General features: G+C 38.2%; 1 protein-coding gene across 1 annotated transcript in view; it reads left to right on the forward strand.

Moving 5' to 3' along the window:
- Positions 1-13828, forward strand: part of LOC134540820 (protein nervous wreck) — a 303303-nt gene that overhangs the window by 267322 nt on the left and 22153 nt on the right. The window contains exons 15-17 of the mRNA XM_063383775.1: positions 1530-1732; positions 4920-5018; positions 9101-9311. Of these exons, the coding sequence (XP_063239845.1) occupies positions 1530-1732; positions 4920-5018; positions 9101-9311 (513 nt within the window). The remainder of the gene's footprint in view (positions 1-1529; positions 1733-4919; positions 5019-9100; positions 9312-13828) is intronic.

Genomic DNA, 13828 nt, shown 5'->3' on the forward strand with positions numbered 1-13828 from the left:
AATAAATTTGTCACGACAAGTGAAGCATATTAATTATAATTTACATCACTGAGAAGCTGACAAATATATCTATAAAAATTGTCGACAACGTGAGACGGTTTTCAATTCATTGATTACTATTGCTGATACTAGTGTTGTGTTTTGACCGTTTCGAAGCGGTAATATTCCCGCCTGAACTCCTGCGATATTCGAGGCATCTAGTGAGTAAACTCGGAACTAATCGGAGCTCTAGCGGCAAACTGTTGAACTCGTTCCTTTCATGAGCGGCAAGTGACAGTTAAATCACAATATTTTATACTCAGATTATTTAAATTCTGTACGTTGTATTAAAAAAATTATACGGCAGAATTGTTCATTGTACCTCCTTTAAGTTGTGTGCAAAGTAACAGCCGTGTACCGTTTAAATATATACCTAATATTTAGTTTTGAAAATTTCAAAATTAAAATTAAATAAGAAAGCATTTTTTGAGAAAATTTTAATCATCATATTTACAAAATTTAAAGTTTTGTTTACAATTCTGCCGTTTATATATTTTTTTATCTACTACGATATTCATGGCAGAAATAATTTTCTTGGAGGCTGCAAAACTAAGGATCTTAGCCTTAAACACATTACTATCATAGTTTCATGTATAGATTTATTTATTTATTTTACATTTTACTATAGTTTGCATCAATATTTTTGTGAACCTTGTGAGGTGTGAAAAAATGTTTCTTGGCTGAATGTGTTAATTTGATTCAAAAAATATTTTTTCATTAATAATTTGGTATTTAATCGATAATTTGATTAAAATAAAACAAAAATGGATTCGCAGAAGCCTAGAAATAATTCTGAATCAGACTACATTCAATTTGCACGCTGAAATTTAAATTTAATTATTTGTAAGGAGGCTATAGAAATTATAACAGTATTAGTGTAAGTGATGCCATGAATAGTAATAAGATAATGAGATGGTGTGATTGAAGATAAGTCTACGTAAGTAAGTTATAATGATGACAGGGTGTGCTTGTGGCACTAGGCATGATGCAGAGCAGAGTTAGAAGTTCCAGAAGTCTTGTGAGCTGTTGTGAGGAGTGTGGGAGGTAAAGCTGGATGGGAGGAGAAGGGAATACATATATATCAGTGAGGAGTGAAAAATCTCCTTGAGCACTGGCACTTTTCTTTGAGTGCTACATTGAGTCAGAGTGTACATTTATTATGTAGGTACATGAAGAAGTGGCATCACGAAGATTGATGTTTCTAGTACAGTTGATGTGTAACCCGGGCCGTACCAAGTTGGCACTACTTGGTTCTGCAGGGCTATCGACTGTGGAGCTCAACTTGTCAACTTGCAAGAGGTGTGACACACACTCTAAAGAGGCTGTAAGAGGTAAGGAGTGAGGATGGTTGTTCGCAGTGGTCGTACTTCAGGCAGAAGGAGGATAGTGCTGGGCGTGCCATGACAAAGGAGGCTCCTAGGGTGACGACAGGCGGGCAGAGGACCAGGCAAGCCGTGACGAAGAGAGAGGTCGGCACGGACGTGTTGCAGCGGCTGTGGAGCAGGAGAGGCAGCGGCTGGAGCAGCTGACTGCCGGCTGGGACGACCCGACGCAGGTGAACTGGGGGCCCGACGAGGACGCCACTCCTTCGGTGGCCGGCACCGACCCGGAGCCCGCGCTCGAGGAGCGCACCGACACGCCGGCCGCAGACTCCGTACAGCCGTACAAGTGCACAGCACTCTACAACTACACTGTGAGTTTCCAGTTCATGGCTGACCGTTCTGTAAAGGCAAATTTGCTTATTCTGAAGATTAACTTACCCAAAATATTTATCTGCCAAAAAACACAGCTAAACAAAATAACTGGGACTAACTGACTATAGAACTCTACTGTTATTGAAACTCAGCTGACGAAAATATTTATCTCTACCTGAAATAAATACTTACCAAAAATTCTACCCACAACTGTTTGACCAACTTTTACATTGTACTAAATGACCTTTAGGTACGAGATTGCCAAAACAGTTTGTATATTTTCAGAAATATTTTTGAGAAATCGCAGTTGACTTGCATTCGTTCATGGAACATCTGGTTACATTCTTCCATCACACATTTTAAGCCTGGTATAATTTTTTAATTGTTACTTTATTTAAGGCTTGGTCTTGCACATCATATTGGATATTTAATTTCTTTGTTACAGTAGAGTCCTGAAAACTCGGCCTAATGTGGACCGAAGGTTGGCTGAGTTTGTGAATATGCTGAGTTATTGGGAATGGTGTTCAAAAAGAATAAGTATGAATGCTTCATCAGAAAATACGATACCCTACTTGCATGTATTGTTTACTTGAAAATACAATAATGAATTAAATGTCCATATACAGTAGTTAATACGTGATGGTTGGGACCGAGATAATTACGGATTACCGAATTTCACGGACTAGCGATTAAAAGCCCGGAAGGTCTTGTCAAGCTTCTCAGACACCGACGTGCAGCTGGGTTAAGGCCAAGGTCATGTGATGTAACATCTCCCGAGGCTTACTGCACCTTGGCAGCAGATGGATAAAAAATAGTAAAAAAACGGATAATCCGTTCACGTTAAGGGCCGTCTTCGAATTAGTGTCTCGGCTTCAAAAAATACGACACTGCCTAGCCATCAGTTCACGGTCATTTACAACAGCCGAAGAGAGAAAGATAAGATCGTGCTGACCTTGGGTAGCCCTCCCCCCCCCCTTCGTCCAGCCGAATGCCAGCCAGACACGTCATTCGCCAGGCGCCTGCCGTGTATTGGCTGGCGGAAAGTAACTCAGCAGCACGTGAAACAACATTCAAACAAAAGGGTGACGGGAAGCAGAAGTCAGGACATCCCCCTCAAGTTTAAAGAGTGACAAATGTGACAGCTGAAAAGGGGGGTGACACAAAGGGTCGGTACAAACAGCGTTGCAGAGTTTGGTTGGACCATGCGATGGCTTGCAGTGTTTGCCAGCCGCCGGCCCGCGTGACATTAATTTTAAGCGCTGACAATTTTTACTTCTCTTTTTTTTCTGCTCTTTTAAATCGTCCCGGATTATTCAATTCCCGAATTAGTGCATCACGGATTAACGAGGTTCTACTGTATCTTTAAACGAAGTAAAAGTATGTACTTTATGAAGGCATCGACACTTTGCTACATGAAAATAAGACAGAAGACTACAGGTAGACTGAACACTGAATGGTTGAGCGCGCGCCGGCGCCAGACATGTGGGGGAGGAATGGGAGTGTGGCGCGAGATAAAGGAATGCAGGACCTTGAACGAGTCTGTGCGCTGGGATTTTCCCCTTGTCAGGGTGTGGCCGAGTTATCCGGACCGCCGGGTTATCGAGTGCTGAGTTTTCAGGACTCTACTGTACTACTTTTATCTAAGGGTGTTTCTGTAAATTTATCACTATTGCTCTTTTGCTTTTTTTGTTTTTCAAGACAAATGTTGTCACCAAGTATTTGCCGAATGTTATCTAATTGAAGTAAAAAGCTGCTCAAGTGTTTATATTTGTGATCACTTCCATGACATTTTACAATTCACAAATAACATGTATTGAATATCTGGTATCAAAATTTGGAATGAACTTGAAATGCAAGAGTATGTTCTGATAAATTCACAGGAGTAAACTTAAAATCCATGTCAATACTATTAGTATTGAAATAGATTAATAAATCAATACTAGTTGACCCGTGCGTAATTCCGCAGTGCTTACCAAATCGTTTTGTGTGGCATTCCATTCTTTAAAATTTTGGGAGAAATGACATTTTGAAGAAGAATAGAAAAAAAAGTAAACTGGTGTTGGTACAAAATAAGAAATGTAATTGAACACATCAGTACAAATAGCTGTTACACTTTTTTTTACAGAAGTATCATATTTAAACATACCGATAATATACACGTTTACAAAACCTTTTTAAATAGGTACATTAAATGGAAGTTGAAAGTTCCTCAATGTTAATGAGCCTGCACTGTGAACAAAGAATTTATTCAAGTATTGAGTATTGTGACTAACTGATGCTATGAGAAGTAAATGTAAGAGGTTATGTTTGTAGGTTATGTTTGTGATACAAAATATCAACAGTAATTTCAAAAGTACTTATAAAAAAAGTCTGATGTGCCAGAAGTTTTGGTTAAGTGTTTTTTTTTTGTGGAATTTTTTGGTTAAGTTGAAGGATCCTCTTAGATTTCTTTATCATAAGTTCTGTTTTTTATGACTTAAATGCAATTAAAAAAGAAATGTAAACGCTCATGTTTCAATATTTATCAAATCTGATTCAATATCCATAGAAAAATTGATGCATCCATTAAAGGACTTCTTCTCAGGTGACTGTAAATCTCAAATTTAAGAGAAGCTGTACATTTTGAGACCGTGGGTCTAATTTTTGTCATTAGCCGACATGATAAGCTTTAAAATGAGGGGTAAATCATGAAATTTGACAAAGGAATTAGGAAGATCTTGCGGACCGACAAAAAAACAGGTTAGAGAAATAATATATGAGATTACATAATAACCTAGCCTTAAGTCGTCTACTTGCAATTACAGCACATTTAAGTTACTTATGCATCATCTCAGTCTTATGTTGCTACAGTCTTGCTATAAGATAGTTGGTAAAATTTGTCATTACAAGTATACATTAATATTTTAGAGTTGTCTCTCTACAGGGGCAGGAGGTAGACAGTTGTATCTTGTTTGTTTATTGAACTGTAAAAAGCAAACACACACAGCCATTTTATTAGCGAGTATGTTAAATTGCAGTTCATTCTTTTAGCGAACAGCACTTTATGTGTCAAGTCCTGTGCTTGCCACCTCACCTCTCTGAATGTCCGCAGACACGGTGAAGGCAGTTTCCAGCATGGGTGTTGCTGGAAGGTTGGTTTTGAGCGTTGTTGCGACAAGCGTATGTATGTGTGTTGTGGCTGCCTAGGCTCAGAACCCGGACGAGCTGAGCATTGTGGAGAACGAGCAGCTGGAGGTGATAGGCGAGGGCGACGGCGACGGCTGGCTGCGCGCTCGCAACTACAAGGTAGGCATCCACTGCTTCAATTTATTTTGCGACATTCGGGATTTACAAGCTAACGTGCCTCAAAATTAATATTGATGTGTAACTTCTTTACAGCCATTAAGGTAACTCACAGTGATGACATCATCAGAGCACGAGCGCAGTGAAAAAAACTATTGCGCGGCAAGCACTTACAGACATGATCTATCCGTTGTGGGCTCAACCATTGTTGACGCGTTATTAGTCTCGTAGTAGTTTGCTATTCAAATCTGATGGTATTTTGTCACACAAGAAAGTTTTTACCCACCATCACTGTAATGAGAGAATAGATGTTTTCACATTCAAAGGGTAATGCTTAGAGCGTTATGGAAAGTGTAACAATTAAGAAGAGAGTGGTGTAACTGCATTGCTATTTGGCACCAATGTTGTTTCACTTTCGCCTTTATTGCGATATCTTGTTTTAAGGATATGTCTAGTGCACATTACACACATTATTCTAAAGCATCTTAACATTACTGGAAACTGAATTTTGAGGTTAATTTAAATTTGGAAAACATAATTTTACCTCAAATCACGAATTTATATATCAAGTTTTTAGCTATCCCTATCAAGTTACTTTCAGCCTTTAGGGCCGTTAGTAAGCTCGTGTAGAACTACATTCAGTCTGCGAAATTTTCTTCCACACACGTGGCCGCCACGTGTCCATGTGATTTTTTCTTTCAAATATTAGTTTTCTATATAAATACTGTGTTTTATCGCATAATCGTCGCACATTTTATACTAAAATCAATTTTGAAAAGTAGGGGTGTGATTTTTATGCGAAATTTTTTTTTTTAGTTTGGTAAAGTTATTTATAAAAACAAAACCCATTCATGGAAATTACGTTTATTTAAAAAGTGGAGTATACAAGAGCACGCAGAATAATTTAAATTTATAATTCATGAAACAAAAACCCTTCTTCAACTTTAAATAGAAAAACAATATGTGAATGCGAGCCTGAACTTATGCATAACTATCGTCGTATTACACACGTACTACGAAATAATGCGGGCCATCAATGTAGTTAACTCGGCACTTGACAGAGAGCACGCATTGCATTCAATCAGCGAGATATTGATATTCGACTAAGTGTGCGCGTTCTATACGGGAAGCAACATAACCAGACATGAATGATGCCATTATGTAGCGCTGGCTACATTTTTATAAGCGGTACACAGCGACGACGCAGATGAACAGATAAAAGTATTAACGTTTAAAAACCTCTTTAAAATAAAATTTACACATCAGACGACTTAGTATTTCCGTTAATTAGATGAGTAAGTGGTAATTTACAAATAAATATTAGATTTATACTTTAAAATACATTGTTTCATACGGAAAAGATACCTACACAAAGTGCTCGGAATCTAATAGCGGGATCAAAAACACCATGCGACGTACGCGAGAGGTTTTTTTTATCCAAATTTTGATGCCCTAAAATTTCTGTGCGACGAATATGCGATAAAACAGTTACTTCTTTTCAGCTCCAATGTGGACAGCACTAGCTGCTAGTATCTTTATCAGTCCTTGTAACTGTAGGCAAATGAATCTCAGGACTTGTAAAAATTTGTTGCAAGCTTTAAATTTATAAGTTACATTTGATAACAGGAGCTACCAAATAAGATTTGAGTAATTTTTTTTTTATCAATATATTGCATAGAAATAAAATTAAAGACTACAAAGTGGACAGGCACTTTAAGAACTTATAAATGAAATGAATTAAGCTTTTAAAATGTAGATATTAAATGATCAGTTGTTAATCTCTAAATAAAAATTTTTCTTTGCTAGAAAAACTATTGTCTTCGTAAAATTTTAATAAATTTGTAAAACATTTTTATCCATCAAAGTGATAATATTAATAGTATTTTATATTGTGATGAATTTTTAAATAGGTAATCATTAAAAAAATCAAATTTTGAATTATATGTTTGTCCTCATATTTAGATGTGTGTTATTTTCTTTGTGTTCAGCATATTACAACTTAATTTAAATACCATTCAACTGTATTATAATTTTTCTTTGGTATTCAAATTAATATATCAATATCTGATTATCCTGCAAAAGCGCTCATCCGGCATGGCTGTGGTCCGGAATGTAGATCTTTCACTGTAATGAGCCTGGGCTACATTTGTGACAGCACACAAACAGCATATAAATAGCACAGTTGCACACGCATAGAACATAAGTCGAAGCTGCATTAGCACACAACACAGCAGTTAGAATCATTCCAAAAAAAATTTTTCATCATTTACTTCTGACGAAATTTATAGTTTCAAATGTTTGAACTGGGCTATTATTTACAGGTGCAGTTGTTTACCCAAAGTCACATTACTTACCAAATCATTTTTCCAAAATTTGCTCCTGTGTACCAGCATTTCCAGAGTATTTTTGCTATTTGTGCAGTGGGTTCAAACTTATTTATTGTGAAGTAATTTTTTTGTTTTAGGCATAAGAAAGTTTAATGTTTCTAACAGTAAATTAAATGAGCAATATGATGGTAATGTTTTCAAAATAATTCAAAATTAATTAAAATATATATAAATAGTTTTTCAAAAAAAATTTTTGAAACCACAAAAATGTGCTCTTAAAATTATGTGTAAAAAATACAATAATGGAAGCTATCATTAACTTCTGTTGTTAAGGACAATGAAATATTACTACTATTATCCGTGTCGTCATTTTCCTCGCCCGAACTATCAAAAATATTCGTACCTTGTAATTTTACGCGACTGCGAAACCTCCGCTTGTTCGCCGACGCCATCTTACTAAACTGAGAAAAAATAACTCACTTTCCATACTCCTTTGTTTCCATTGTTAGCCAGCAATTGAAATGCGGAATGCTGGAATCGATAGATCGAAACATCAGCTATCGCCGTACCGCATAGCAACTTAGATAACTCGATCCTTGGGCAAGTGATGAGTCGACGAATGCAGTCGTGCACGATCATCGCAAACGCGACGCACGGTACATGTAAACAAATTTCTGTGAGTCGCATTTGCTACGCTTGGCTGTAAATGTGTTAAGCAATTAATTTCACTTTTTTGTTTTAACATTTGGGAATAATAAACTGTTAAAGATTTTCTGTGCAAATAAATACAATTTGGAATTAGTTTCAGTCTATCTTTAAATACATTTATGAAATTCCATCTGTTATTTTCTGCCAATGCATAGTGTACACTGATTGGCCGCTAACAGAAATCGGCATACAACACTGAGATAAGTTAAATGTTTGCTAAGGTGCAGTGCGTGTGCTGTTTTGCTGTGCATGTGCTATTTTACCATGTGTCAGCTGCTATCTTTTTTGTCGATATCACACACCAATTTTTTTTGTTGTTGTTTTGTCATTACTCATTTATAAACAATATTTCTAAAATATTAACTAATACCTCCCTTGCATTTGTTGTTGTGCCACAAATATTTCCAACATATACATATTCACTTAGTGTAATGTCATCAGTGTAAAAATGTTAAGCATGTGAAAATAATTATGAAAACTGCCCGCCTTTTTTTTTACTCATGATATTACACTAAGTGGATATCTGTTGAAAATATTTGTGGCAAAACAAAACAAATGCAAAGAAAGAAATGAGTTAAAATTTAATGAATAGCCCTTGAATGAAAGTAATAACATAAAAAAACGAACAAAAAAATCACCGTTGTGTGCAAGACGTGGAGTCAAAGTTGTGGTGCGTGGTTGCAGGTCGACGAGGACCGCGGCCGGGGGGGGGGGGGGGGTGTTAGGGGTAAACCCCCCCCCCCCCTTCCCCTTAGCACCAAATCTTTAATTAATTTCTTATTCATCAATCAAACAAATTTCATATTAAAATTAATAAAATTTTTACCATTACAATATTTAAATTTAAGTACAGAAAACTGCTAAAATAGCACTATTTTACACCTTAAAATCCAAATTTTCCCGGGGGAGGGCCCTCGGACCCCCCGCTTTAATACTTGGGGGGAGGGGGGGGGGGGGCATGCTTCTTAACACCCCCCAATACACAAATCCTGGCTACGCCACTGACCGCGGCTATTGGCGGATGCTGGACCGGCGTGTTCTTGCCTGCAGGGCGAGGAGGGATACGTGCCCCACAACTACCTGGACCTAGAGCTGGACGGCGAGGGCGACCAGCAGATGCCCGCCGCCAGCTACCCGCTCGTCGCCCAGATCTCCTTCTCCTCCGTGGACTACACGGTGGATGAAACTGACGAGCCGGTCACCGAGGTGGAGGTGGGGCCGCTGCCCAGCGGCGAGGCGTCTCCGCAGCACCACATCGACGGTGAGGTGTATCCCCTCTCACATCTGGGGGTCTTCAAGTATTCTAATACTTTGATACTCTGTTCAGCATTTCACAACAAATTTAAATAACAAAGAGTGTATCAAGTTTGAAACCAAGAAGGTTTATTGAGAAATTTTGATATGTTTTTTCCTTGCGAAGTACCATATATGTACTTTTTTTTAATATGAAACCAATAATATAAAAATATGATTAATATTAAAAAAACTTTTTTATGTATTTTATCAATCCATAAAAATTTTTTTTAACTTATAATTTTACTGGTTTAAGACAATACATTGCAAAAACTTTTTCTCCCTTGCATTTTACATCACTCCATTATGGTTCTATTCATATAAGCCTACTGGCATCCAAGACTATTTTTATTACATATAAAACACTGTTGTTAACAGTACTTTTTGGATTATAGACCTAATTATCTTAAAGAATATAATATCTTTAAATGATAAATTTATTTCCAATTGAAAAAAAAATTTGCTAGGATTTTTATTCTGGTTTTGTTTCTATTTAGCAGCCCAAGTGGTGCAAGGCTAAAAATAGCTCCCATACTGCCATTTGGCTAGAGTTTTTTTGAGCATGAACATAAGCTGAATAATCCTATTCCTGTAATACACTACGTGTGGGATATCTGAAAGCCTGTTGATAGTTGAATTCATTCTTGAGTAGTTAAGGGTCAGCTTCATCTGCAATGCTGGGTTATTGCATTTTGACGTGACGTCTAATAAATCGATGAACGCTGGCTGCACGCACGAAAAAGTGTCCCGTAATGCACATTATCCCACTACGATGTGTCCCGTTACGCTCATTGTACGCTTGCGCCGCATTTCTCTTCCACTCGACTGGAACAACCATCGATTTGACTTTTCAATCATGTTTTGGTCGTTTGAATAATTAATATTATGTATTTTAACGATCGTCCACCGATTTTCAGCACAATCGGTACGGTTATTTAAAAGTAATGTTGAATTTTCAAATACGTTTTTGTACAAACAATGGTGTTTTACAGTTACACATAATAAATCAAATTACACCTGGGATCTTTTGCACAATGTTTTAAAAAGTATTGTAACACATTATAAATAAGTTTGGTGTAATTGGGATGCATATTTGTTATAAAATCATATTATAAAAACGAAATATTATTCCCCTACGGTGCTGTCATCTACGGTGACAGACACGAACCGAACGAATCGCGTTATCTATCCGCTTGTTCATAATTATATTTAAACGAAAAGTTAATGTGGTTTTCATTGCTTATTACAACAACAATTTCGGCAATAAAGGTTAATTATTCTTGCATTTAAAAAATCTGATTACTAGTATAATTTCAAGTATTTATTCTTTTATTATTAAAAAAAAGTAGCATCTGACGGCGAGTGCAGTAATAATAGGTTATGTTACAATTGAATAAAAAATTATGGTGATTCTTATAATTGATGATAGATATTTGATTATAGTTTATTTATATGAAAACTTGTTCATAATTATATTTAAACTTTATAGCTAAACACAAGTTTTTAAAATTAATTACAAGTCATCTGTTGTAAGTTTCAATAAATGATGTAACCAACCTTTTGCTTTTAACTCAATCTCTATTTACTAGTATCGCACAGTACACACAGAGCCGACATGGCTGCAACGATAACAACATTCGTACACATACAAAAAACAAGATGGCACCTAAACAAAGGAAGTCAAATCAAAGTCTATGTAGCAAATACAAATAAAACATTATTACTTTCGTGACTTATGTGTCTCACAAAACATATCCAACACTTCCCCTTGAGACACTTAAGGTTAGAGAAACTAAGATTTCCTTCAGCACAGTATGTGTTCGTTGAATAAAACCTTCGGTGTGAACTTACAAAAAAAACCCATCAAACACTATTTGACTTAACTTCAGAACATATCCCCGTTCAAGTCATTCATAGCTCCTAGTTAAATCTCAAAATTTAACAATCATGACAGACACTCAAGGAACACGTGCAAGATTCAGTTTTTCACACAGGTACTTGATGCGCGCACCGTTCACTGCCTTGGTGAACAAATCAGCAGGGTTCTCCCTGCCAGTGATGTGCTTAACCTGTATCTTCCCCTTTTCCGTCATGTCCCTCACAAAATGATATTTGATATCTATATGTTTCGTCCTTTCAGACACTTCCCATGTCTTACACATGGCTATGGCCGTCTCGTTGTCAGAGAGGATCACGGAAGGGCTGGGCGCAGAGCCATCTTGCCCCAATTCAGACATGAACTGCGATAACCATCTTGCTTCCTTTGTTGCTTCGTAGATTGCATAATATTCCGCAACTGCAGTGGAATCAGCAACACAGGCCTGTTTTCTCGAAACCCAGATAACAGGACCTCCCGCTAAGGTTGCCACAACTCCTGTTATAGACTTTCTGTCATGCCTATCATTGGCTAGGTCTGCATCACAGTAGAATATGGCAGCACCATTTTGTTTGGTAAATTTCAACCTCCAGTCTTTGGTTTGTCTCAGGTATCTGAGCACATGTACAATATCTTGCCAGTCCCGAAGGGTTGGGGTCTCACATTTTTGACTAGACCTGCACACTGCAAAGCTAATGTCCGGTCTTGTTGTTTGCGACAAATGTAGTAGGCTCCCAATCGCTTTGCAGTATAAGTGCTTGTCAAAAGCTTTGTTTCCAGCATCTGTTCCATCATCACGGTTGATCTCTATGGGGAACGCTTTTCCTCTTGCATTTGTCATTTGAAAAGTACGCAGCAGTTGCTCGATGTAGTGAGACTGATCCAGTAATACAGAGTCACCTGTGGAAATGATGTTCACTGAAAGAAAATTGGTCATCTCCCCCATGGCTCTCACTTCGATAGTCCCAGACAGCTTCTTTTTCATATACTCCACTTTCTCACGCGTCCCGAATATGCCCAGGTCATCAACGTAGACAAATACCACTAGTTCCTTGTGGTCATCTATATATACGCAAGGGTCTTTCTTCAACCTTCTCAAATCCCAGCCAGTTAGGATACCGTCAAGGGTGTCATGCCACTCCTTACCACTCTGTTTCAGGCCGTAAATACTTTTTAGCAGTTTACAGACCTTGTCACTCCCTTTTTGGTACATCGGCGGTTGCTCCATGTAGATTTCCTCGGTGAGGACCCCGTTCAGATACGCAGCCAAGACGTCCAGGTATTCCCTGACCCAGCCCAACTTCACTGATAAAGCTAGGAGGACACGAACTGTCTTTTTCTTCACCACTGGAGAGTAAGTTTCAGTAAAATCTATCCCCGGTATTTGGGAAAACCCACGTGCTACCAGTCTTGCTTTATACCGTACGGAGCTTCCATCCGAGCTCTCCTTTAATTTTAAGACCCACTTGCACCCTAAAACATTTTTTCCTTTGGGCCTGTCAACAATTTCATAAGTGTTTTTGCTTGTCAAATTTTCAATTTCTTCATCCATTGCTCTTTTCCAATTTATCGCATCACTGCCCCCTAAAGCTTCTTCAACACTCTTTGGTTCGTGGGAGCAAGACTCTGTAGACATAGTAATACACCCGTATGGACAAGAAGGTGCTTCCGAGTGTCTTGACAGGAGTCGAGCAGACCTCCTGATTTCCACTACCGGTTCCTCTTCCCATCCCAAGAAGGGTTCTTCGTCTTCCGACAGGGTGTCATTGGAGTTTGGCTCATCGTTTGTTCTTGGTTCAGTGCCTTCTCTTACCTCCTCGTTCTCATGATGTTTCTCAGTTTCCAGCATGCCCTCGCAGTTTTCTTCCAGTACCACAATGGTTTTGTTCTCTGTTGACATACCACACGCATTGTACGGAAATTTGCTCTCCTGGAAAATAACGTTGTGGGCAATTTTGACCTTCTTAGCTTCTAATTGCCACAGTCGGTAACCCTTAATGTTTGTTTCATAGCCTATGAAAACGCACTCGACACCTTTGCTATCCAACTTATCTCTCCCATTCACATACATCCAGGCTCTGCAACCGAACACCCTCAGAAAATTGAATGTCTTCAGTTTCACCGTTTCCCCTCGCCACAGCTCCAAGGGTATCTGAAAATTTATGGCACGGGAAGGGCTTAGATTTTTCACGAATGCCACAGTATTTGCCGCCTCAGCCCAAAATTCCTTTGGTAGGCCTGATTCTGCAAGCATACACCTGGTGGAATTTATAATTGTTCTATTCGCTCTTTCTGCGACACCGTTTTGTTGCGGTGACGCAGCAACGGTTTTCCTGTGCACTATCCCACATTTTTTGAGATGCGCCTCGAATTCCTTGTTGCAATACTCTCCTCCTCCATCTGTCTGAAGTCCCTTTATCCGGATATCATGCTGCAGTTCAACTTCATTTTGGTATTCCTTGAATGCAGCAAACACATCACTCTTCTTCGCCAAGAATTTCACAGTAAGGTGCCTAGAGTAGTCATCTATGAAGGTTAGTAAATATTGAGCCTTTCCCAAGGACATAGGCAGTTTTCCCATTAAGTCAGAGTGTATTAGCTCCAGTGGT

The sequence above is a fragment of the Bacillus rossius genome, chromosome 1 (assembly GCF_032445375.1).
Source record: "Bacillus rossius redtenbacheri isolate Brsri chromosome 1, Brsri_v3, whole genome shotgun sequence".
NCBI lineage: Eukaryota > Metazoa > Arthropoda > Insecta > Phasmatodea > Bacillidae > Bacillus > Bacillus rossius.